Genomic DNA, 25,919 nt, shown 5'->3' with positions numbered 1-25,919 from the left:
AGTTCTCATGTTCAGATATTCATAAAAGTTTCATATTCAATTATTTTAAAGAAAACTTTTTGTAAAACGACAGAAAACTGTCCTATAATAAATAAGCACACACACACACACACACACATATATATATATATATATATATATATATATACACATTATATATATACATACACACATTATATATATATACACGCACACACACACATATATATATATATACATAGACACGCACACATACACACGCACACATACACACACATATATATATATATATAAAACTACATACTATATATATATATATATATATATATATATATATATATATATATATATCGGACAGTTTTCTGTCCTTGGACAATTTTTTTTTTTAAATAATTGAATATGAGAAATAGTTTATTTTAATTTTTTATATATATTTTTTGCTTTATTCGTTCTTTTAAGTATGATTAACGCTTGTTCTTACTGTTCTTTCATAAGTATTTTTATTTATACGTATCTTCCGCCTTTACACACACACACACACACACACACACACACACACACACACATATATATAATATGTATGAGAACTTTTAGAATGTGAGGGATGATAATTATTTTCACGAGCCATGAAAGCCAACAAACCCGAAGTCCAGGACTTGAGTTTCGCCCTTGTTTGGACTCATCAGATGAACACATCTGAACTCTGGATTCGAAACCCGAATCTCTTGTATTCAATGCGTGTGCTCACCACACTGGTGTGTGGCGCAGATGCTCAAGTGGCAGAGTGCACAAATGAGGGCGAAACTCGAATCTTGGATTTCGGGTTTTCATGGTTCGTATGAGCTGCGACGTTGCCTGACTGCGGAAAATAATTATATACATGCTTAATTACTCGGAATGAGCACATTAATTAGTAAAACAACAAACTGCACTAACGTATAAACGACATGCTTTCTGCGCATGGAATATGACAGCATATGACAAAATTTAACATTGTGATTTCACCTCAATCAAATGGTATAGGAGTTATAAGCGCCTATTGTTGTGCAAAGAGTGGTGATCCAGCAGAGGAGTTTCTGCAGATTACCAAAATGTGCTCATTTTAATGGGTTGAGCCTACTGCTAAGTGAAATAACAAATTGCCACAAGTACATAGACGCAATGCTCATTGTATAAACAAATAGGGCTTCCAGCATTTGATCATGTTTATCAACAGCAGACAGCGTAAGAGTTGCCGTTATAAAGTCAAGTTTCGATCCCGATTTATGGGAGTTGTTTGTCTGACTCCACTGAAGAGCTGTCATACAGTGATTCAGTTCGTCTGTGGAATATGTATAGTTTAAATGTAAATATATAAGTGCGAATGTCAACTGAATTAAAGGAATAAATGGTAAGATGGTCAACATCATAAAATTTGTCATTTATTCATTATATGCTCTGTAATTATATTGAGTTTCTTGAATAAGGACTGGTATATATAAAAAAGAAATATAAGTGGATAAAATATTTCCAAAGATTATATATATATATATATATATATATATATATATATATATATATATATATATGTGTGTGTGTGTGTATGTATTTAGGCAGCATGTTTTTATTTAGACAGACATTGTTGACCAGCACAGAGTGTTTCTGCTTAATTGTCTTTTTTTTTTTTATAATTTCTCCATTTTTCGTATGGTTGTTCTAATATTGTATAAAAGTATCCAGATTTTAAACGAAGCAGTAATAAAAACAGTCTGAAGATGACTGAAGAAAATCAGTTGAAAGTACTTGTACCCCCCCCAAAAAAAAAACAGATAGACGAAAACGACTATGGAACTTTCTTACACAAATTTGACTTCGATATTAGAACGACCATACGAAAAATGGAGACATTACAAAAAAAGACGATTAAGCAGAAACACTCCGCGCTGTTCAACTAATATATATATATATATATATATATATATATATATATATATATATATATATATATATGAAAATAATCTTTATTCACTTTTATTTCATTTTTTATATATACCAATCCTTATACGTATTTTCGATCTGGAAACTCCGGGCGGTCTGCTAATATATACTAGAATCAAAACAAAAACGCTAAGCGCTCCAGCTTTGGTCGTCATTTTTCTCTCTAACATCCTTACCGTGTGAACTACAGACGTTAAAAATTAAGAATCTCTCAGTTATATATGCTTAATTTTGCGCATGCGCAAAACAACAGCAAGAGTAATATTTTATTCGACTTTCCCTGTGAAGGTCAACTGATTCGTTTTCAATTTTAACCTTTTAGCAGCAATTTTTTCCTGTTAAAAACCAAACCCAAAATGTGCTATAGGTTCAAATGCCTTATATATCAAATCTCAACTCTGCAGACCAAAAATTCAGTGAGGAGTTTGGTACAGACGTTTAGCAAACACTGCTAAGGTCATATATATATATATATGTGCTAGAACGCGTTCATCTTAAATTCTAAGGAGTTATGCAGAATGTAGAAACTATACATAAATAAAATTCATCACAATAGTAAAATGAAACCAATCATCTTATAATAAACCATAAACAATTATTTAACGTTCATTTTGCTAAAGGAATATACAAATTAGTTAACTGTCATGTAATTGTTCTAACATCAATGACTGAGTATATTAAGAAGTTAGTTTTAACAATTTTAAATAGAAAAGTCAATTTTACAGTGGCGATAGGTATTGTTCAACAAAACACAAACTCGATCCGGCTCTTTATTCACTTTCACGCTGATGTCCTTTCAAAATGTACGGAACCCTAATTCTCTAATATATTAACTGAATAGCGTTACTAACATTATTCTATTAACATATACGGCGGGAACCAAGACGAATGAGAGAACTTCTTTAAATGGAGACTCATCGGAGTAATGAAAAGCACAACATTTGAGGTGGAGATTATATACAGAACATATAATAAACATAAATGGTGAGGAACGGGTCCCACCAGGTACAGCTGCTCCAGATATACCACAGCACACTAACGACATGTCAAGGTCTGTTGAATAAGATTAATTATTACTATTATTTATTACATATAAGGAAGTACTTTGGTAAAAAGCTTTTGGCATAAATGAACATATGACTTTAGGAGAAAAGAAGAGTAAAAACGTGACCTTGGGTTTAATTTCGGCAGCGTCGTAACTCTTGCTTCGCTTATTTTCTTCGTTAATCCTCACATCCCATGAGCGAGGTTTCTGACAAAGAAGGGGGGGGGGCTATTGTTGTTTTCTGGATCGGAATATATCCACCTAACACTTTTCCTTGGCTAATTTATGACTTTGAAGAAGTATGTTTTTTTAGCCTCTCGCATCAAGTGATTTCTATGCCTTGTCCGGAGATATTTTTACAACTCGTTAAACAAAAGTGGTAATAATAGTTGTATACTATCATCATCATTGTTATTTCAGACACATCGTTAACTATGAGGTTTCACTAACAATAACCAGTGTCTGAGTGATAAGCATTCTCAAATCTATAGGACATTTCACCTGTTTCGATATCCTTTGAAACCCATTCTATGCTTTCGCAACATCTGTTTACCGTTGATTACTCACTAGCAACGATCGGTGATTTCTTTTAGAATCTGAGTGATGATAAGCATCTTAAAGGTTTCAGTACTCTCGCACACTTCCAGTGCTATTCCACCCCTGCAATCTGTGATCCTTGTCGACCGCATCGTTTTCCTGTTCCTTCCTTCAGGATAGCGAAGCGGTCACCAATCACATGTATATTTTGGTCAAGGGGGTGGCAGTGTGAGTTTTGCAGTTACTTGTAGAGATGCCATACATACAACGACTAGTATTGCTAAATGGTCACCACCCTGATACTAAGAAGGCTCAATATTGCTTAACTTCGGTATTTAATGAGAATCGGTGTCGTCAATGTAATTATGAGGATAGATAATTCATGGAATTTCTGGTAGTCTCTGTTCATTTATGCTTTGTGTTTTTTTCTTGTTTAACTGTTACTGGTCAATGTTTAGTTTTTATATGAGGTAGTTTCCAGTATTCTAATATTTTCTTTTATTAATATTTCGACTATTTTCTTTATTAATGGGGGGGGGTTATAGTCGCAATGTTCCCTTTGGTTCCAATTTCTCCTAGTTGTTTTCCATTTATCCGTACTATTAAAATTAATATTGATTTTCGCCATGTTCCATATTACTTTTAAATCTCTAACATTATTATTATTATTATTATTATTATTATTATTATTATTATTATTATTATTATATCTTACGATGGTTTCTCAATCGAGTCATAACTAGTGATCGCTCACTAATAAAACAGATGGTATTTCCTAAATTCTGAGTGATTGCATGTCTCCCCAGATTTCCAGTACTCTCCACCTTTTCGGATTACCGTTGAAAAGTACTTTGAAGTCTAAGAATAGCCGTTTATCATTGATTCATCATTGACATTAACTGCCAACTTTCTTTAGAATCTTAGTGGTAATAAGCCACCTCATAATTGCAGTACCCTCCGTGACATCCAAGTGTTTTCCTCATAGGTCTTTCCATTCTCATCATTTCCTCACATTATTATTATTATTATTATTATTATTATTATTATTATTATTATTATTATCATCATCATCATCAATATTCGTTTATCAGTACCTATGATTACTATTTCTAGAATGTATAGTGAAAATATGTTAAATCTATATATTTATAAAACTTAGACCAGCTTGCTTGATTGGGCGTTGAAATCGTCTATCCGGTTTGTGACTTCCTGTTCCAAAGATTCGTTTGCTTACCTACTTCATGGCTGCCCTGTTTTAAGTCCGATATTAAAAGCCACTTCTGCTATTCAAAGCATCCACAAGAACAATATTTTTTTGTTTTAACTTATTTTAACGTGTTTTCCTTACAAATAAATGTAATTTAATCCCGTTAAGTTAAAAAAACTAATATATATATATATATATATATATATATATATATATATATATATATATATATATATATATATATAACTATAATGATATTTATAACCCTATTTGCTACTTTTAGTGGCGATCCTATGGATTCTAACGATTTTTTTTCGGGCCTTACTTAAAAATTTTTTTTTTCCTTTCAAGGTAGAAACTTGGTTTTACTAGTATTTTTAGCAGGGCCTCCTTAATTTTAATTAGTGCTTGCAGTAGTGCTCTGGAGGCTTCCCGGGTTTAATCTTTTACACTAATCACTTAAAAAATGTTTTCTCGAGACAATAAAAGACAGTATAATCTCAAAATCACTTTTTAATTTGAACATTTTTCATCTTACCCTTTAAGGGCCAACGGGTAGACTAGTATAGACAGACGAAACGCCTTTTAAACCATATTCAAGATGCAAACCTTTCTCAGATGGATTTTTTTACTATTCGAAATTAATAAGAAATAAGTAAAAAAAAACTTATGATTTTTAATAAAATAGTTGCATCTTACATGTGGGTTAAATCAATTTATCCGTTTTTTTTAATTCCAATTTTCTTAAAAGATGATTCTAAAAGCTTATATATATATATATATATATATATATATATATATATATATATATATATATATATATAGTCTTGGAAGGTTTTAACCATTAAAACTATACAAAATGAATTATTTTTATCATTCGTTCGAGAACTATTTAGTCAGTAAGTCATTCAATCATCTGCAATCATTGCATCAACTTGCTCTCTCGAATTTACTATAATACCACTAATAATTTATTTTTTAAGCGATCATCAGTTGTTTCCCATGAAACACTGTTTCGGGGATTTCAAAACAAAACAGTATATTACATCATGGCTCCCCAGCAGTGTTGATCAAACACTACCTCCCTTAATCTTAGGAAGAAGGCATGTTACAAATATTAGATCTAGTTTCCTCCTCTTAATTAATTTTGCTATATATATATATATATATATATATATATATATATATATATATATATATATTAAATTGTAATTCAATGAATTTCAAAAAACTCTCATTGAAATGAAATGAAGTGGTTGAGTTTCATATCAAAGAATTTTTATTATTCTAAGCAAGACAAAGAATGTTTTAGAAAGTTTATCTCCTTAACCTATAGGGTTTCGATGTCTACCATCTCATCAGAGGAGTGAAAATGTTAGCAAATAGTTATAAAGGTATGCACCCTATTTGCTAAAGTCCGTGAGACATGGAAAGTCAAAGTGAAAATAATACATTTATCAGAAGTCCTGTAGCAGGAGTATGAGTAGGAGTATTTGTATATATATATATATATATATATATATATATATATATATATAAGCTTGACGAATCCTATAGTGGATGAAACGCCGAATATTCAGTGTAGCTTAATCGCCATATATATTTTATAAATATCTCGATTAGCCTGACTATATCCCCCGGAAATGAAACAAACGTTTCTGTATAACTTTGTTGATATAAATATATTTGCATACTATTACTAAGCGTTTCTCAGGTATTGATCACCGTTGAAGTAAATACCGAAACTATACATACGTACTATAATTTTATAATATGCATAATATATTAAGTTATGCTATACGTATAAGTAAAATATTTAGTAAATAAGCATAAGAACACACCTATAAAGCAGAACACATTCTTCGATCGATTCAAACGATTTATATGCCCTGTACTCTCCGTTTGTTTAACTTGCCCTCTTTTTGTTCTCGCCATTTACACGGTCCTCTGTACACCACCTCATTTGTGGATACTTTCTACATTTCTTTGTACATAAGCCTTTACGTGTTTTTAATAAAGCTTTGCTATATCTAAGAATTATTAATTACACATGGTAAACAGCCAATTTTTGTCTAAAATTACACTTCAACGTTCATTTAAAATTTTGCAACTGTTTCATCTTAGGCAACCACGCAGAGTCTGGATTTTCAGTTAAAAAAGATCAAGGCATAATATGGAGTTTATATTTTCACCATCTAGAAAGACGCAATACAGAAGACGGTAAATACATGAGCTTCTGTTTCGGCTGAGCTTCGTCATTTGTATTATTTATCTTATTCGGATTACTTTTCTTAGCTTGAGTGTTATTCTCACAACGTTTCGATTGATGTACCTATTTACTATGCCTACCCACGGGACAGAGTTAGACACCAGGGTCGTTTTTTAACGTGGAGAAAAGGTACAAAAAATAAAAATTGTCTCAGTCGTGAAGGATTTCTCCTCCACTGACAGAGAACAAGAAATAGAAGTGCAGCATCTGAAGAACAGATACTACACTTTGATCTTGTTTATATATTTTATTGCTTTTAAAATTTTGTAAATACAATTAAGTAAAAAAACAAAACATTTTCAAACAACAAAATTAGGCACAAGGCCCTACAAGAAATTGGGGAGGGAAGGGTTCAGAGTCTTTGTGACTAAAGTTATTAAAAAGTAATAAATGTAGACTTTGGAGTCTTACTCTTGACTGGCAACATTTACCAAAATACCTCATTCACTCTATGGATCTTAAACTAACTAATAAATCCCCAGCGTTTAAGAATCAAAAGTATGACAATTTTGTTTTTGTAGTGCATACGCATCAATATTAGTTCAAAATAGGCACAACTAATAGTCATAGGTTCATTAATGTTACTAATATCAGTTCAAAATAGATATTTCTAAGAGTAATAAGAAAGAATCCTTTCATCGATAATCGAAACACGTTATGAATCAGTAATTTTTCAAAACGAGGCACCAAATTTGGTAAACAATCATACCTTCTTCTGTATGGAATCATTTTGGATCATTTCAATGTAACGCTTAAATTTAATTAAGATTTTTTTTATTTACTGAATTTCTTTTGCATTCTTTTATTTTGTCCTAGCTGGGGTGGGGTATCCTACCGGATGCTAAATATTCACCCGCCACTTTATACATTCCAACCGAGAGATGTTTTAAGGTTCTAACCTTCCCTTTAAACGCAATTGTCACATCTCTGTACGAGTTGGTTCACCTTGTATATTCATCAGGTAGTTTCTGAAATCCTTTTTTCAGGAGTCCAGTTCCTCTCATAATTACTGGAATTATGGAGATCTTCCTCAGATTCCAGTTTCTTTTAATGTCGTACATAGGACCTTGGTATTTCGTTATCTTATCCCTCTCAACTTTATTTAACCCAGCATCATTAGGGGACACTAACTTCTAATAAAGTTGCTTGTCTCCCTTTCTTTTCTCACGTCACTATGTCAGGTCTAATCGCCCTGTTTTCTAGGTGCGTAAGATTTGCATAGTCATAGTGGATGATGTATAAGATATTTCTAACTGTTCTTGCTGATATGTTCCCAAGACTTGCTGCTATATTCGATATTCAACATTTTATAGATGGTCCAATGGAGATACAGACTTCATTTTTTCGCATTGTATAGAAGCCATCTTCCTCCAGCAGAATCTTACAACTTGATGTTAGCTGGCTCACACTTATCATTTCTGAGACCACTCATCTTTTTAAGCGCATTAGTCACCAATCCTTGATCTTGGACGGTCATCATAATCCTCTCCTTATCAAAGTGGAACTATTTTCTTTTAGCCAGTCTACAGGTCCTTCTTTATTTATATTTTTCTCGGTGAATTCACCCAGAAAATACTTGACACGCTGTTGGTCGACATATCCTTACACCCTGCTTGCATATATTTTTAAGATGAAACAGTTGTAGGATAAAAAATAAACGATTATTTGATATTTTGGACTTGTAGTAATTAAAACAGTCCCCCATCCTTCTATTCTCTTTGTCTCTCTCTCTTTTCAGTTAAAAAAGATTAAGGCATAATATGGAGTTTATATTTTCACAATCTAGAAAGACGTAATACAGAAGGCGGTAAATACATGAGCTTCTGTTTCGGCTGAGCTTCGTCATTTGTATTACTTATCTTATTCGGATTACTTTTCTCATCTTGAGTGTGATTCTCACAACGTTTCGATTGATGTAAACTAAGTTTATATATATAGAAAGAGAGAGAGAGAGAGAGAGAGAGAGAGAGAGAAATAAAGAGAAGAAATAGATAAATATTTTATCGGCTTAAAATAAATCTATTCAATTATGTAATAACCTGCAAAAGATTTTTCAGAGAAAGTCATGATGATGATAATACTAATGATGGTGATGATAATGATGATGATAATACATTTTTTTTTTTTTACATCCTTAATCTTTTTTTCTATCAAACTTCGGTCTCTTTCTTACAAATATATCGATATTGAAAAGAAAAGAAAAGAAAAGAAAACCACAACAATAACTAAATGAAACAAAATAAAACGTAAAATGTTAAAAAAAAAACAAACTTCAAATCAAATATGAATGGAACGAACTGTTAATAAGGATCACTGGAAGTAAAATTCTTGAAGAATAAAAAAGAAAATGGAACACAGGACCAAGATTTAAACAACTATGCCAAACACTAAGGAATTTTTCAAAGTCAAAGACAGCAGGCGAAACGTGACAATAATTGCAAATAAATAAAAAAAAATACATCTAGCTACATAAAAAGCATACCAAAAGATTATATATATATATATATATATATATATATATATATATATATATATATATATATAAAATGAATGATGATTCAGCAATTTAGAAAACGAGGCTCTTGCATAATAAGCAATAAACATGGCTGCTGTGTAATTTGTGTAATCATTATTTTGTTGTTATGAACTTAAAAAGTGTTTGAATAAATCATCTAAGCCCCTGATGAGCAGTAAATTCTGGAATAAAAATAATAAAATTGTTGAATTGCACAGCATTGTCTTCTTTTGTATACCATTACTTAGTACCCTGTTCTTTCAATTAGCACAGGCTCTACAACTTCATATCGCATTGCTATGACATTCTATACATGATGCACAATGTCAAAAAACCCTACCAAACTACAAACTATGTATCAGATTTTTAAACCTATTATTATTATTATTATTATTATCATTATTATTATTATTATTATTATTATTATTATTATTATTTACTCGGTGGAAGTTTTCACACAAGTCATTATAAGTGATTTCTCATTGACCCCCCCCCAAAAAAAAACCCCAACAACAATGATGTTCTCTGGAGTCTGAGTGATAACAAGCCGCTTTCAATAAAGTGAATGAATATCATTTTGCCTTATCGCAACATTAGTCTATTATTGATTTCCTGCTAATAACAGTGACCGTCAGGTCTTCTATTGAATTCCCATGAAAATAAGCTTCCACAAGGTTCTAGTACGTTTCACGCCCTTCCACTAGACATCTGGTTGGTGATCTCCTCCCTTAGTATTTCCAATCTCCTTGACCCTTCACGATCATTTTATGCAGTATTAGCCGAGGCCGGTGGCACAGCATTGCTGCTATTATTATTATTATTATTATTATTATTATTATTATTATTATTATTATTATTATTATTATTTACTCACTAGGAGTAGTCACACAAGCCATCAAAGCTTGCTTTTTGAGAACTTGTGGCGTTCCCTGGAGTCTGAGTGACAACAAGTCTCCCCAGATTTCCAGTGCTCTCCACCTCTTTCCATAACCTTTGCAAAAAATTGCGTTATCGCAACAGTCGCTTACCATTGATTCCTTGTTGGCTGAGACCATTGGTCTTCACTGGGATTTGGGTGGCAATAAGCCTCCTCAAAGTCCCAGTCCTCTTTGCACTCATCCAACGGAGGTCTGGCTAGCGCTTTCTCTCCTCGATCTTTCTATCCTCCTTTACCCTCATTTGGTGTGATGTCCATTTATGGGGATACAAAAAAAAAAAAAAATGGGGGGGGGCCTGTATTTTTCAGTTGTACAGTTTCAGTTTTCATGGTTCCATGTGATGTTTCTTCGTGTTTGTATCTCTAGCCGTTTCCGTGTCGTTTGTGAGTGGTGTTGGTCTCCACATTAAAGGAATTTCCTTATTATTATTATTATTATTATTATTATTATTATTGTTATTATTATTATTGTTATTATTATTATTATTATTATTATTATTATTATTATTATTATTATTATTGTTATTATTATTATTCGGTGATATTCCCTTGATTCTGAATGCCAATCGACCTCGCACGACTATCTTGCATGTTATTAGCAGTGCTATATTTTTCTTAGAGTCAGTTTATAAGATTTCTCGCAGTTTCAGTTCCCTTGAGCTCACGTAATGTTCCCTCCATGCTATTATTTTTTTGACTTCCGTTTCAAATTCAATATGGTCGGTTAGTGTTCGTATTTTATGTGAATTGATTTACGTAATTAAAGGATTTTCCTCAAGATTTCAGTTGCTTTCATCATTTACGTCCATTGTATAGTCTGATTCTAATTTCTCCTAGTCTTTTTCGGTTCTTTAGGGGGGGGATAATCCTAGTGCTCTTAAAATAATTGTCATTCTGTCAAATTTCTTCAGGTTCATATTCTTTTCAGTTCTTTGACAAATTGTGTGTATTTGCTTCGTTTTTCCCTTGCTTTAATCTTTATCCCGTGTTAGTTGCTGGGAGGATAAAATCTACAATTTAGTATTTTTCTTCGTGTTAACTATTATGACGTCCGGTGTCTTTGTCTTGATGAGTTTATTTTCTTGTATTTCCATATCTTAAAGGATTTTATGATTTTCGTATTGTGCGCCAGTACTATTTCTCTGCATGTTCAAAATGTAGTTTGCATTGTTTCGTGTGTAATGTTTCACTCGCGCAGTTTTGTTTGTTCTTGTATTCCTTTTAGGCTAATTTGCGAGATTCATTCTGTAATCTACCGTTTCGTTTCTCTGTCAACAGAATTTACATCTACTGTTTTCTTGAGGCTTATTTTAGCTTTAATGCTGTTAATTCTACGTAATTGCATTCTTTTGTGTCAATTAGTTTGACAATTGAATACGTTTCTAAAAGTTTTCTTGTTCTTCTCAGATATTCCTTTCATTTCTGAAGATTTGATGATGTTCCCAAGTGACTTCATCTCTAGCAATGCACACTTTTCCATTCTGAATTCATTTGAATGTTCTGATTGAAGATAATGGTCGTGTTTATCCTTTTTTCCAGTAACTTTTTGCAAATAGCTTCAGATTGTCCATATACATGATATCGTTTATTCTTTGTTCCGTATCTATAAACGTGTATGCGGTATACCTTTCCTGAGTATAGTATTGCATGAGCATAGTAGTGGATACAGAGAGTCTCCTAGAAAGATACTGCTCTGTATTTTTATTCCAATCATGTGTTGTCCACAAGTTGTCGATTCCAGTCTCCATGTTCCCATTAGTTTCTTAAAAGGATGAGTAATGGTGTCGGATATATTGCACATGCTGAAGCTATTCTTGTTATTGTTTTTTTTTTTTTAAATTTTCTTCCTTTGAAAATTGTAACGCTGGGTATAGGACAGCCAAACCAGCTGCCAACATTGCCATGCTTTTTATTGAAACCAACCGAGAGCTCTTTTTATTATCTTCATTGCTCTCTTAAGTGCAATTGTCTGGATCTCTTTTGCACTTGGTTCACCAGGAATATTAGTTAGGCAGGACTTCAGGTTCTTCTTCATAAGCCTTGTGGTACCTATAATAACTGGTATGATTGCTATCTCTTTAAGATTCAAGTTTCTTTTCATATCATACACGAGACCTTGGTATTTGGTCTGTTTCTCCCTTTCAGCTCTGTTCAGACCTCCATCATTAGTAGTTGTTTATGTGTGTGTGTGTGCGTGTGTTTTCCAAGTACTCATCACACACATAACAACCTATATATAAAGATGTATACTCATTTACATAGACATAAATAAACTGAACATTATTGTGCTTCGTAAATACAAACCGAAACAGTTTGTCGCAGAAGATACATTAAAAGCCGCCGTTTAGATGGCTCTTTTTTCCTAGTTATTTTAAAAGCTAGATGTCTCAAGATTCGCATACTACTCCCTTCCCTTTGATCTCCCCCCAACCGGAAACACATTTTAATTTGTCTTGCTATCGTAACCGAAAAAGCTATGTCCCATGGCACCATTACTTCTTTTAACAGTCATGTTAAGGGAGACCATTATGTAACAAGAGTCTAGCACGCTGCCAGACTTATTCCTACCTCGATCAATCCATGTTCACTGCTTATGGCGTCGCCATAACGGACAAGCATCAAAACAAAGAGAATCACAAATTACACAATAAAGAAGAGCACATCTCTCTTAAAAGGGAAACACAAACAAGCACACAAGGAAAACAAGTAATAAAATATAACAAAAAAGCAATAACACGCATAACAAACGTGTATGGCTTCCGGTGGTTAATAAATAAGGCAACCGAAAAGAAATTAATGACAGAAATCCAACCTCGAAAACATTTACGTTTGCAGCAAGAATGATAGACAAGAAAAACACAATGATGATACCTATATATATATATATATATATATATATATATATATATATATATATATATATATATATATATATATAATAAAAAAGAGTAAACGACAATAGCTAAGCAAGAAGCAGAACATAGACACTCATAAAATTTGTTAACAAAATAGAAAGGGAAAGAAATCATCACTGCAAGACAACAAAACGAAAACAAATATGGCCGCTGAAGTGGCAAAAAAAAAAAAAAAAAAAAATTGACCAATCAAATGAAAGAACGCGTTCGTGAAAGACGTTTAATTCCTTTTTGTTTTCTTCCGCGTTGCATGATATAAAACAATGTGGAAGGAAATAGAGAGCAATTAAACGCCACCAGAAACAGGCATTAAAAAAAAAAAAACCAAAGGTGTGCCTTGTCTGTTATATGGCATATCAGCTTCCTTTCAGGTTATTTACTGTCGAAGCATAATACCTGCTGTAAATTGTCTATTTGGCGTTCATTGAATTTCAAACTTTGCTATTTTGACTATAACAAAGACGGGTAAAAATTGGTCCATACCTTTTACCCAACAGCATTAATGTGCAAATGATCGCAAGTGATATGTGGTCGACTTTAGTCTACGAAGGCAGCCATTAAGCCAATCGCGCACATCTGTTGAAACGAATAAATATACAAATGTACGCAACAACCATATTATAATCAGTTGGGAAACATCGTCTTCCACGTACATGTAGTTCGAGGAAAGAAACTTTGCTCATGAAAGTTTCGTTTAATTTAAAGCACAAATAGAGAGTAAGGGAAATTGATGCAGTTGTAGCTAAACGTATTTGTTGTGAATATTTTGCAGGGGAGCAACATAAATTGAAGCTCAGTCGAACACTTGCCATGAAAATAGCAATAAAAAAAGTGAAACACTCGCAATGTTCTTTTTGCGAGAAAGAGATAGTAGGGAGAAGAAAAGGACTTCACCCAACTTTTGAAAAATTATAATTATGCTAACGACGAGGAATGAAACAATTGTACGCAATAATGTTGCTAATAAAATGCAACCATTTTAAAAAAGAGTAAATACTTTTGTACCTATTCCATTTAAACGTGGCATCTTTAGAAAAATATTTATAGCTCAAGAATCTCATTCTCTCCATCTCCCTCTACTATATATATATATATATATATATATATATATATATATATATATATATATATATATATTTTAATGTTTTAAATATGTTTTAATCCTATATATATGCATATATATATTAGTTATTTTGTGAAAAATACGCGCTGTGATTATTTCTCACTCTTTGTGTATACCAATTTCTTTTTTTTTTATTAGAAATTCTATATCTGCTTAATATTACAACAGCGCATATATAAACAAACAACAAAAAAAAGTTTTAATTCTATCTTATCGATCATTTTTTTCCAAATACCCGGTACTTTTTTTCAGATCTGTTTCGTTCACGAGGAATAATCATTATATATATATATATATATATATATATATATATATATATATATATATATATGTATATATATATATATATATATATATATATATATAGAGAGAGAGAGAGAGAGAGAGAGTTGTGGCTAAATTATTTAGTTATTTGAATGTTATGTACAAAACTGTAAATTATATTATTTTAACAAAAATTTCTACGTAAATGTCTTCTCACTAACTTTTCCAAGAACTTAAATATATTTCTGAAATGTTGAAGTAAAGAATTCAGGAATCACCCAATAATCATAATAATTATGATTTAGTTATATCCTAACGTTTTGATTTGTTTATGATAACTAGCAGTTTATATTCAAATTGGGTTGAATTGGAACGCCCAATCAATTTTATTCATATTTTCAAATATGTATGCATGTGTATGTATATATATATATATATATATATATATATATATATATATATATATATATATATATATATATGTGTGTGTGTGTGTGTGTGTGTGTGTGTTTGTCTGTGTGTGTTCTTTATGTCTAGTTCCAAATGAATACGTTATATAATACTTTTTTCAAATTAATATTATATAGCCATGTTTTGAATTAAATAATTTGTTATATAGCCAACATGCATATTTATATGGCCGTCCTTACAAATAAATATATTATATAGCCATCGTTTCAATAAATAACTTGTTATATAGCCAACATGCATATTTAGTGAATATGTTATACATCCGACTTTGGAAATTATATTATATAGTTACATTTTCAAAGAAATATTGTTGCAATATAATCTTTTTAAACTTATATGTGGTATAGCTACATTTTCAAAGTAATATGATTATATATATATATATATATATATATATATATATATATATATATTAGTCATTCAATGAATTTAAAAATTTATGACGTGAAATGTTTGAGTTTAAGATCAAAAGATTTTTATTATTCTGTGTAAGACAAAGAATACATTAGAAATATTTTAACTCCTTATCCTATAGGATTTCGATGTCTACCATCTCTTCAGAGGAGAAAATATTAGCAAATTTAGCAAAAGAGATGGTATACATCAAAATCCTACAGGATAAGGAGTTAAAATATTTCTAATGTATTCTTTTTCTTACATAAAATAAAAAAAATCTCAAACATTTCACGTCATAAATTTTTCAATTCATTGAATGACTAATATATATATATATATATATATATATATATAGAATGACTATAGAAATTTGATTCATTATTCTGAACTATATATATATATATATATATATATATATATATATGATAATGAAAAGGAAATGAACCATGTTCGAATGTTATAAAATAAATAATTCGATGAAAAGAAGCACGAATTGTAATAAAACCCGAAGCGCTTTTCGTCAGACAAACTTTTCAAGGATATATATCTGAAAGAAGGAAAAAAATATTTTTTTTTGTAGAAATACTGTTCCGAACTTAATTAATTATTGCTAAAGGGAAGGGGGGGGGGGGAAAGGCATCAATGTTAGGTGCAGGATGACAATATCTTCAGACAGTCTGATCTGGTAGCACCAGAAATCGTTATTCATATATCCTCCCTCCTCTTTCTCCTGCTACTACTCATTCGCACTTCATTTTTTTTAGTGTATCGAGAAGGGAGACAGAGAAATAGAGAAGAAAGAGAAAGAAAGGTTATAAACGGTGATAACGAGGTAGGGCTAAATAAATCATTTTAATTGGTCAGAATATTCGGCCATGTTTTTTTTTCAAGGCATTCACTTTGAAACAAATATAAAAAAGACACCATACAAAAAAGGCGGGAAATTTTTGCAAAATATAAAAACAAAAAAAAAAAAAAAAAAAAACGGAAGAAAAAGAAGTTCAAAGAAAGAAAATAAAATAAAAAACCCCGAAAGGTTAAGCGTGTGTTTAAGAACACCGACCTGTGAAAAGTCCAAAGTATGTGTCATATTGTCTCCGAGGTTATCAGCCTGGTCATCGGAACAGGACGTGTTTACTGGTAGGAATGCCTGTGCAAAGGTCAAAGAAAATAGGGTCACAAAAGCGCGCTTTTTCAAGCAACGAACGAAGGTAACGCTTTAATGTTGACCGGTAAGAAGATGGAGGTGGTTCAATGCGTGTTTGTCGCTTTGAGAATAAAGATTAAAAAAAGAAAAAAAATGAATAAAAAAAAAATTGAATATTAAAAATAAGGAAAAGCGACAAACCATGAAATTCTTTTTGAAGAATGGCCAAGATGCAGATGAAAATAAAATATCAAGAAAGAAAAGGACGACAAAACGGGATATAAAAATAAGGAAAAACTATATTAAAAAAGAAAGCGAAAAAGAAAGATAAGTATAATAATAACAGTAATGATGATGATAATAATAATAATCACTAAATCATTAAAATTAAAGGTTTGATTGAAATCAAACAAGGAACGGCAATTATGTAAACAGCTGGAGTATCAAGGAAAGTCATTGAATGCGGAAACCACTGTACTGAAAATGAAACACTGACCTGTCACATATAAATGGAACGATGTGTAAGGGAAATAACAAATACATACGCATTCGCTGCAACAGCCTCGGCTAATACCACACAAAATGGTTGTAAAATATGAAGGAGGGCAAAAAGAACGAGGAAAGGGAGCACCAACTAGATTACTGCTTGCCTCTTAAATCCCAGAGAATACTAACGAGCAAAGGTAAACGACTGTTGCTATAACGCAAACTTGTTTGAAAAGGTTATCGAAAAAGTGAAAATGTTTGGAAATCTGAAGAAAGTTTTTGCCATTATAAATCCATAAGGAACACCTCTGGTTACTGTTATTATCAGTGAGCAATCACTGATAATTGCTCGTGTGAAAACTCCTACTGAGTAAAATAATAATAATAGAGGATTGACACTAATCATGGCATTGATGAACGGGGCTAAAATATTATGAAAAATCTTCGAGTGCTGAAGGCAACTCACAAACTAGGTAACAAGGATTAACCACGGGTAAGTTCACATAGAAAAACTCTGTATATATATATATATATATATATATATATATATATATATATATATATATATATATATATATATATATAAACTATAAAAAGGCAACTAAAACTGCCTGAGTAGATATATTTTTTACTAGAAGGATATCACCATTTATCAAGGTCCAAAAGCCACTCTAGGCTAAAGGTTAATGAGTGTAGGGTAGATGCTGAGAAAACACCGTGATGACTGGTAATGCTGGAACTTGAGTAGAGTCTGATTATTTAAGACGACCGCGCAGCGAGAACTTGTTTACATTAGACTTAAAAACAATAAGGTTATAGTCAGTTGAGAAGCAGCACCACGGCATTGTGTTACATAGACGGACAGTTCCAGGAAACACACTTTGTTCATGGAATTTTCGTTTAATTTTAGGCACAGATAGAGAGTAAGGGAAATTATTGATAGTAGTTGTAGCTAGACGAGTATTTGTTGCGAATGATTTGCAGGGTGGGGAGACATAGATTCAAGCTAAGTCGTGCCCTTGCCATGAAAATGACGATAAAGCAGATAGAGACTTGCAATGTCTCTTCATGACAAAGGCTCCATAACCCTCCATCTCCCCCGAAAAAGAATAAGGAACTATTAGTGCCAGAAATTGATCGTGAAGAGTCTAGGAAGGTGAAAAGACCGAACAAGAAGAGCACTACCGAGACCACCACTAGAAGGTACTGATATACTGAGTAGACAGATTATCACTCATACATCTTGTACAGAGAAAAAGAGACCAAAGACGACCACTGAGAGTTACGTTTAATATTGGAGAGAAATCACACGCGAGAGAGAGAGAGAGAGAGAGAGAGAGAGAGAGAGAGAGAGAGAGAGAGAGAGAGAGAGAGAGAGATGAATTGTAACTGGACTCCTAATTAGCTTTTTTTGTAATATAGATACAGAAATGGACATGGCGACATATATTTGGGGGGTGGGGGCACAGTTTCGCCCTCTGGCGATTTTAACTTTTAAAAAGTATTATAGTGTAATTGGGGATCTGTCCCGCTTAAATTCCACTGCGAACAGAGTCTCAAAGTTTCGTTTATTGTCAAGTCGACATTTATGACGTCATCTTCTCATGTCGACTCATATCTCTATACCTGACTATTTTAACTTCATATGAAGAACCATCATCAACAAGGGCACTATTTTAACGACTGTTGCGAGAAAGCAATGCAATTTGCAAAGGTGATAAATAGAAACTGAGAGTACTGGAAATCTAGGAAGACTTGCTGTCACTCAGACTCGACGAAGAACTATATTTTATCAATGAAAATTCACTGCGTTGAAATTCACTGCGTTGAAGTTCATTAATAATAATAATAATAATAATAATAATAATAATAATAATAATAATAATAATAATAATAATAATAATAATAATAACTAGTTGCACTTATCCTGGGTTGCCCGCTATTGTACTTACTTGTCATTTATCTTGCTTTTCTTAATTTCTTTCAGAAAATATCAACGGTCGGAATTATTTTCAAATAGTCACCATTTGAAAAAAAGGGGAAGTAACTCTGTATATGTATATACTTTTTGAATACAAGATATTTTATATAAATAAACATTTCTTTCTCAAGATATTAGTGCTTTTTTCTTCCAATAAAAGGAAAGTAACTCTTTATGAACGAATACAGAATTAGATCTTTTGTAATTTGAAAATAATTTCGATCAGGCAAAGTATTTTCTGGTAAGAAGTAATCGCATTACATATTGCTCTTTTTAATAGCACGTTGCACAGCATACGATCCACACGCGCACACACACACACACACACACACACACACACACACACACACACACACACACACACACACACACACACACTCTCTCAAAAAGACCCGAGGAACCAGAATAAAAAAAAATTGATTTCGCAGAGAAAGAGAAACAATGAAGACAATTACTTTATTTATTATAATCAAGTCGTATTCCTGTCTGTTTATTCACCATTTGGTTAAAATATAACAAAAATTCAACAGGAATCAACATTCAAGAGGTTATTTGCATATTACTATTGTACTATTGTAATATAACCTCCTCAATTTTGATGTTTAAATAATTAGCGCTACATTTCTCATGGAAATAATAGAAATAGAATTGTTTTAAGTATTCTATCTACAAATGTTAAATAAAGTTGATTTAGTTAATTTATTTTTAATTTAATTACATGTAACTTATTTTTAATTATTAGTAGAATCAACATCAGCTGCGTTTAAAAACAGAAGTACATTCTCATTTCACCTATAAGCTATGAGATTTTATTTTCCTGTTAAAATTTCAAAGATGAAGATGACTGTTTTATGCTGTTAAAAATCTAAAATATTATCAACTTTTAGGAAAATAGTATGTATGCTTATTTACCTGGCACCTGTACAGCTAGTTAAACAATAATTCTTATCCGAGTCCTACTTCCCCGTACTATACAGGGCGGAACGATAAAAGTGTCGCCCCAAAGAAAACAACATCTATATCTTTATTTTAAAACTATTATTGAGAAAAAAAAAAAAAACATTTCAGGTAACTTGATTATGTAATATTCAAAGTAGCCGCCTTCAGCCTCAATGACTGCCTCAATACGGATCTGGAATTGCATGCCTTTTCCTCAAACGCAGACGGGAGCTAGGCAGATAGCAGCGATCAGGCTGGTTTTGTTGTTGTGGGAGGTCATGTTGGTGATGTTTGCGACGTATGACCAAACGAAGTAGTCCAGCCGGTTCAGATCAGAAGAGAAGGGGGGGGCAGTGAGAGAACGGTACAAAGTTGTAGCACCCCTGAAGCCAAGCCTGGGTCTCTTTAAAACTGTATGCCGGAGCTGAGTCTTGCTGCCACACACAGGGTCTGCCAGCGGGGGTCTGATTGCACCAGGGGATAACCACACTTCAGCACATTTAAGCCCACTTTGGTGTTAACTTTCAAACTGACTTCGAAGCCGTGAGATGGCATGATGTGCCCCTCAACCATACCAAAGACCATAACCGTGATCGGAAACTTTGTTTTAATCCCCCTATCCACATCCCTGTTATTCGTGACAATCCAGCGATACATTTTGAGGGTGCTGGCGATGGTCCTGTTGTCATCACTTGGATCAATAAAGAGCATGAGTTGTACAGCGACACATCTTCGATCTCGCTCGTTAAACATTGTGTCACTTTCAGGCATAAAAAGGCTCATATCGTTCTTTGGATTTGTGCACAACTGGCCAACTACGAGGGGCGTGCAATAAGTAATGCCCCTGACCGACTTCTCATAGCAGTAGAGCAACGAAACTTGGCACAGTTATTAGTCTTTCTCTACATAGGAACCACACAGAGTTATGCATTTCTCCCATCGTTTGATGCAGCTCTGAGACCGTTTTTATAGAACACCCCAGGTTGGTCCTCCAACCACGACGTGACTTCAGAAATCAAGGCGGCATCATCTGGGAAACGTTTTCCTTTCAAAAACAAATTCATGGCTGGGAAGAGGTGAAAGTCAGAGGGTGCAAGGTCAGGAGAGTAAGGAGGATGGGAGGGTTTTCGTAATCACACGCCCGTACTTCTGATCTGGCGATATGCGAGTTGTGGATCAGAGTGTTGTCCTGCAAGAGGAGGGTACCTTTGCTGATCTTTCCCCGCCTCTTGATTTTGATAGCTTCCCTTAATTTCCTCAAAAGTGAAGCATAATAGGCTCCTGTAATTGTGGTACTCTTTGCCAGGAAATCTGTCATCACTACTCCGTCCTGGTCCCAGAAGACTGTGAGCATGACCTTGCCAGCAGAGGGCTGCACCCTTGCCTTCTTTGGAGGTGGTCGGTTCTAGGTTCAATCCTTGGCTGGGGAGAGATGCTAGTCTAGCGGCACTGATGAGTTGTGATACAACGAAACAGGACTGTATGTCGATGACTACAAATATATTTTAAGCCCCCCCTCTTTGGGTAGAGCACTGTCGTAAATAATCTCACCCGCTACTTAATTGGCTGAAAATGCGAAGCTCGTTGTTTGTTTGTTTACGAACATGCGATTTGAGCACTATAAAAGTGGTGGCGGGTGTCTATTTAAATAGACATTCCAACAAGTTATTTACGGTCGAGTGGGAGAACTGCCGACTGTCAACACGACGGTTCTAGGTTCAATGCTTGGCTTGGGAGAGATGCTAGTCTAGCGGCACTGATACAACGAAACAGGACTGTATGTCGATGACTATATATATATGTATATATATATATATATATATATATATATATATGGGATAGTGAGTGAATGTCTGGCTTTCGGTAAGATGCCCAAATCCCCGGCTAAAACAAAATAATAAAAATTGTAAAAAAACAAAACAAAAAAAAAACTATTTATTTAGTAGAATAATTAATTGTACTTGTCCTGAGACAGGTATTCTTCTAGCCTGTTTCTGATTTTTTTTTTTTTTTTAGATATTTTTGGGATTACTTCTGAAATACACCCCCCCACACATAAATAGTGGCATATAATAGTAAAGTAGTGATATTGTACATCTGAAAACAAACTAACATTCATATTAGAATTGTCTGCAAGGTTCCGTGGCACAGTGGATAAATTACTTGGTAAAATTCAGTTATAAGTTACTCTTCTGAAGGTTGAAGGTTCTGCATTCAGTACGGGCAACATTCAAAATACAATCTTAAATTATGACGTCACGAAAGGGTTCCATTCGAAATTCCGTGCTGATGCTGCGTTTAGCAAGATACACCAGTTCGACAGAAAGATTCCCGAGTTCAACAAGATACACTTGAAAAAAACTCGGTGATTACATCGATCGAAACGTTGTGGAAATAACATCTAAGATGGTAACAGTAGTCTGACGGATCCAAATAATGCGAATTCTTCTAGTACAGTTAGATAATAAAAACACATTTTACGAGTTTGTGCAACTTGGGCAAATGACAATAAGTAAACAAAAACTACAAGAATTTTTGTCCTTTTTGCAAGAGGTTGAATAAAAGAATTAAATTATGATAATGATCATAGGAAGTAAAGTATCATGATAGCTTGAGATCAAAGAAAATAACAAGAAAATAGAATAAAAAATTACATATGGAAACAAACGAAGTGTTAAAGCTTCCTGCAAACATATTAAAGGTGTTGAAGAAATCAATACAGATACAGACAAACATCGATATATCACGACATGATTGTGACAGCAAAGACTTTTATATGATTTTTTTTTTGTTTAGGCGAAGAAATTAAGATGGCGGCGCCTTCTGCGTCATTAGAGATATTTTTTTAACTGGGAAAATATATGTCAAATCATTGATTCCACACTGAAGGCACTATTGTAGTTTTTTATGCGTTATAAATTTATACTATATTAATCCCATTTATAGATGCGTAATCATTTATTATAACGTTTCATTAAACTAATCATGAAATTTAGTTATATTTCCCATGGAGATTTGCTGCGTTTTGATTGGCTGGCAACAATAATAAAAACTACGCAATCTGCTGTTTTCTATTCTAAACTGTACATAACAATAATGGGAGCCAAAATACACGAACATTGGGAAAGTTATGTTAAAATTTGAAGATTCTTATTTCTGCTTGTAAACTTGAAATTTTGATCAAATATTAGCGGAACCCCGTGGAAATTCCACGACGCTTTCTAAATGAATTTGTATCATTTAATTCTTTTTTTTGAAAAGCTAAATATTTCCTATCGTTTTACCATGAAAATAATTGACGGCTAAAAATTGTTCAAATAAAATAAAGGAATGTCACTTTTTGAAATGTGTGTATTTAAACTTGTATCGGATCGGATGATGTAATTTTTAGTTTGAAACAATTTATTTTAAAGTTGGTTGTTTGGTTGTTTTTGTTTTCGGTATATCAACCCTTTTCAGGTCATTTAGTGCCGAATCCAGTGATTTTGAAGAAATTTTTTTTAATAGAATATATATATTTTCAAATCGATTTCTATTTAGCCCATAGTTGGGACCCTAACAGGTATTACCACTCCGGGTCAGAGTGGACCTGGAAGCAATGGCAATTAATGGGTAGCTCCACACTCCCCAAAGCCTGCAAGCTGGGGCCTTACCATTGGATATAGTTTGAGATCATATCCAGAACACATTTTAAAGTTGGTAAAGTTGGAATTGTTTTTTTTTTTTTTTTACAACGTATCCTTTTCACAAATTCATTATGAAATTAAGTTATATTTCCTATAGAAATATGCTTTGTTTCGATTGGTTGACGACCAACAACAATGAAAACGAAGCAATCTGTGTTGTCTTCTATTCTAGACCATAGGCAACAATAAGAAGACCTAAAAGACATAGATATTGGAAAATTCTTGTTAAAATTTCAAGATGCTTACTTATTTTTGTTCATTAAGAAATTAAAAAAAACATAACGGAACCCGTGAAAATTCCCCGGTGCTTTTTATATCAATCTGTACAATGTATTGTTGATAACATTCTTTTTGAAACAATGTCATTCAGGTTCAATACTATTAAAAAGTATGACTTACTTATTACGTAAAATGATTATCGCTGTCAAATAAATATTTTTTTAAAAATAAAATATGAACATGCCTATTTATGTATTTATTTAAAATTATAGCAATTTAATTATTATTATTTTTTTTTTTGAATAGATATTCTCTATTATTTTACTATAAAAATAACTGCCTGGAAAATATTCTTCAGATCAATAAACAAATGTTACTTTTTGAAATGTGTTTATTAACAATTGTACAGTTTTAGTCGACGAGACGATGTAATTTCATTTTACAACGATTCATTTTAAAATGGGTGTAACATAGCGCGGATGGCTATGTGCAAATGCATGCGAAATGGCGTTACCGGTAAGGAAAAATAAAGACTTTAAAAGGGAGATCATCTTAGAGACGAGGATAACGTTCGAGATCACGTTAGAGGGTAAATAACTAGGGCTGTGACAATAGCATATTCTTTTTATTGTTTTGACTCTTGAGTATATATCCGTTAATATCTCATATGTTTTTATAAAGACTGATGTGGTTCTCGGTTGATTGACTATGTCTTACTGTGTCAGATATATATTTGGGAGTCAAAAGAATAAGAAGAATATCCTGTTGTCACCGCCCTATGAATGACGTTCGAGAAGACGATCACGTAAGGGACGATAACGAGAGAATGAGGAAATAAATGTCGTCGTACAAAATAAAGAACAAAAAAAAAAAAACGAGTTAAAGTTAATCTTTCGTTTTGGTATCCTTTGCGACGTAGACTGCATACAACGTGTTGAGTCTACGTGCGTAAAAGTACATGGGTAATGTCGGAATTGCTGATCGTAGCGACATCGGATTAATCATAAATCATTATCTGTTTTTTTTTTTGTTTTAAATGTATATTAAAGGTGATAACGTTGTACGAACATAGAATTTCTTATATTATTATACAAACTACCGAGACCTGTAGAAATTCGACAGCGACCTCTATCATATTCAATATATTGCTGCAGGGTATTCGGTAGACGTTCAGCGTGAATGGAGACCCCGCGATATTATTGTAGTCCTTTTGTTAAAACTGTAAACGTATTTATGTAAGTAATCTAGTTAATGTAATGTCAGCATATATCTGGTTATTTTGATCTGTCTACAGCAGGAGTCTGTGACACACTTCCATTGTATGGACGCTGGGCGTGAATGGAAATCCCAGATATCATTATAATCCCAAATATTATTAGACAGAACATATACTACTACTTGATCCTAGCCAAAAGGCGCATAAGGGATATTTTAGTTTCATCTACGATCCAAAAGCGACATCATTTTTTATTTTTTTTTTTTTACATTGTGTCTTCGGCGATGGAAAGATCCTATTTATTAAAACAGAGGATAAAAAGTGATAACGTATTATGAACATTAAATTAGCGTATGGACATGCTAATTTAATATTCGTAATATGTTATCACTAGAGCTATGAGAAGAGAATATTCTTATTGTTTTGACTCTCGAGTATATATCCGACCCAGTTAGACTCAGTTAATCAATTGAGAATCACATCACTCTATCTAAAAACATATAAGATATTAACCGATATATAATAGAGAGTCAAAATAATGAAAAGAATATTCTCTATTCATATCCCTAGTTTTCACCTTCTATCCTCCTTTTTTAATAAATAGGATTTC

At 32.7% G+C, this 25,919-nt stretch overlaps 1 protein-coding gene across 7 annotated transcripts in view; it reads right to left on the bottom strand.

Moving 5' to 3' along the window:
• Window positions 1-25,919, bottom strand: part of LOC145287853 (protocadherin Fat 3-like) — a 1,926,363-nt gene that overhangs the window by 88,538 nt on the left and 1,811,906 nt on the right. For 3 of the 7 annotated variants that reach the window (XM_080135727.1, XM_080135732.1, XM_080135729.1), the window contains one exon: window positions 16,699-16,785. The exons of the other annotated variants lie outside the window; for them this stretch is intronic. In XM_080135727.1, the coding sequence (XP_079991853.1) occupies window positions 16,699-16,785 (87 nt within the window). The remainder of the gene's footprint in view (window positions 1-16,698; window positions 16,786-25,919) is intronic. 7 annotated transcript variants of the gene reach the window in all.

This window comes from Euprymna scolopes, chromosome 11 (genome assembly GCF_053919585.1).
Source record: "Euprymna scolopes isolate OS-2025 chromosome 11, ASM5391958v1, whole genome shotgun sequence".
NCBI lineage: Eukaryota > Metazoa > Mollusca > Cephalopoda > Sepiida > Sepiolidae > Euprymna > Euprymna scolopes.
This window is presented reverse-complemented; position numbering and strand designations above follow the sequence as displayed.